The sequence below is a fragment of the Montipora foliosa genome, chromosome 10 (genome assembly GCF_036669935.1).
Source record: "Montipora foliosa isolate CH-2021 chromosome 10, ASM3666993v2, whole genome shotgun sequence".
NCBI classification, from domain to species: domain Eukaryota; kingdom Metazoa; phylum Cnidaria; class Anthozoa; order Scleractinia; family Acroporidae; genus Montipora; species Montipora foliosa.
Genome location: NC_090878.1, coordinates 29053144 through 29055643, shown reverse-complemented (window position 1 = coordinate 29055643; position 2500 = coordinate 29053144). Strand labels below are relative to the sequence as shown.

The following is a 2500-nucleotide window of genomic DNA, read 5'->3' as shown; positions in this document are numbered from 1 at the left end:
GCTTGCTTGCTCACAAATTTTCAGGGTTCCCTAATATTATCTCAAAATGACAAGTAAAATGAACAGCTGTGGAGTGATTACAAGAAATGGGTTATTGGTCATGAAGACACCTGTAGTGATAGACACTAAGTAATTCCCTTTTTGACTTTGAAATATTAAATCCTAGACTTGAATAGGGTTACTGAAATAACTCTAACTAGTAACAAACTTTGGTAAAATTATTGATGGGTACATTATGAATATTTAAGAGTGGTCTTTGCTATATATGGTATTAATAATGCATAAATGGTATTCCTAATATATTAAGCATTCACAATACACAAATAAATGCTCAACCAAGGGGGAGGTAAGGGGGGGGGGACCTAAGACATACCCCAGGGGACTTGACATTCTAGTCTGTTTCAATGTCAAATTTCCTAACCAGAGCATGGTTGCTAGTATCTACACACCCCTTCCCATGCCAAAAACATACCCCTTTCCCTGTCACAACCGCCCACTCATGGAAATTTGTCTTCTGTGAAATTCTAATCCCAGAGGTGAGAATCTTAAATGTCCTGGGTCCACCTTTCTCCCTTCTGGGGCTTATCATTGACAGGTGCACGAATCAGAATACATTCGATACAGTTAAAATCAAAATGCTGCGTTTAATACATGTCTAAAGACATTACTTGTGCCTCCAACGTTTCACCCATGTTTTCCCGAGTGATCCTGAATATGACAAAATTAATATATTCATCAGCACAAACAATATTGAAAGAAAAAACTGTCTACTTTGTCTTTGGCCTCCTGAAAAAAAAAACTGATCAAACATTATTCTTTGACACACATATAAATTGTCATTGATATAACGGAAGAAATCACACCACTCCAGACCAGTGAGACCAAGTAGGCATTGGACTTGATAATAATAAATGTCTGTTGTCTTCAAAGTATATGCACTGGTGACAGGATCTTTGACCAAGTATTTGACATTGTCAAATGTTGTTTCGCCTTCCTTAACAACCTTTACTTCTAGTAGGCCAAAGGGATTTTTCCCACCATTAACTGCATCCAGGTCATAAACCTTTCGGTCAGGACTGTAGCCCAGCCATGCACACTTCGGATTTATAACCAAACCTGAAGGGAAAAGATTAACACGTCCCCCCTTTGCTGAATTTGCATAAACCATGGCAGCATGTGCCTCAAGTTCAATCCCCCTTTTCATGGCATTGGTTTGGACATATCTGCTGGGATTGAGCTGGCCTACTAAAGAGTCAAAATTTGACACTCGTTTGGCAACCAAGCCAAATTTGCTAGCGGTGATTCTTTTTTTTCGAAGAAGATACCAGATGCTGCTTGAAGATTGAGTTATGGTCTGTTCTTGAACTTTAAGAGATGCCTCTCGGGTGATGGAAAGTGCTTCAAATGCAGCTTGTTGCTTATTATCCAAACAGATTGAACAATTGTTTTGAAACCTTTCCTCTGAATTGTCCAGTGGCAATTCTGGAAAAGCAGTGCATGTGAAATCATTTATAACATAGTCTGTTGACATCCTCTGCTGGTATAACACACAGCCTTTTGGCACATTCCCATATCTACATGGCACAAATGGTACATTTTTCATCTGTCCTTTACTTGGAACCAGGGTTTGCTATGAGAGGCTGGGGTGTGTAATGGCTAAAATGATTTTTCGTCCATGTTCCATACATAGTAGCAGGGGAATAAAGAGTGCTTTTGATGAATTTACTGTACTGTGCTCCCATCTGGGTTTTTTAACCAAAACATCTTGAATTTCCTTTTGCTCAATTTTCCTTCCCCTTGGAACACTCCATCGCTGTTTCATACTGGTACAGGTAAGTTCATCAGGTAAACAACAATGACCAAGTTGCTTAAGAAGTGCCAGGTAGTACAGCAGACCAATTACATGATGACAGTATCCCCCTATTCCTCCAACACAGGAACATTTTCCTGCCAGAGAGGCATCGCTTATCTTTGCAGATACCTCCATGATGTGAGGGGGCTCACTCTTCTTCATAGATCTAAAGCATTTAGCATTCACTTTGGCCGTCTCTGCACTATAGTTCACTGCAAGATATACAACATTTTTAACTATTAGGTGTAAGATTTACCCTCAAAATGTCTTGTTCATGAATAAAAGCTTATTACTCTGATGCTGGAACTATTACTATTATATTCTCGTACATTCGAAAACATGATACTTACCCTTGATATCGTGTAGATAGCCCGGTTTTGCCATAAATTTGTAAACTTTTGAGGTAGTAGTACAACCAGACTTCTCCTTGGAGTATCGCACAACACCATCGAATGTTAAAGCAGGAAAAGCAGAAATATCTTGTGAATCTCCTTCCACTAAAAATAACAACATATAAGGCATATTCAATAAGTCAACAATACCTCAAATGTTTAATGGCAAATGACATATTTGTGATATAAAAGATATGTGGACACAGAAGACACACAAAAAAAAACAAGTATAATTTGTCACGCCGATCATAGGTAA

General features: G+C 38.6%; 1 protein-coding gene and 1 pseudogene across 1 annotated transcript in view; one reads left to right on the top strand and one right to left on the bottom strand.

Annotated features, from left to right (window-relative positions):
* Positions 1-57, top strand: part of LOC137972738 (uncharacterized) — a 1152-nt gene extending 1095 nt beyond the window's left edge. Inside the window, exon 1 of the mRNA XM_068819458.1 lies at positions 1-57. This exon is cut by the window's left edge and continues 1095 nt beyond it. Within this exon, the coding sequence (XP_068675559.1) occupies positions 1-57 (57 nt within the window).
* Positions 58-735: 678 nt separating this feature from the next.
* The window catches only part of LOC137972737 (uncharacterized), a 2106-nt pseudogene continuing 341 nt past the window's right edge, over positions 736-2500 (bottom strand).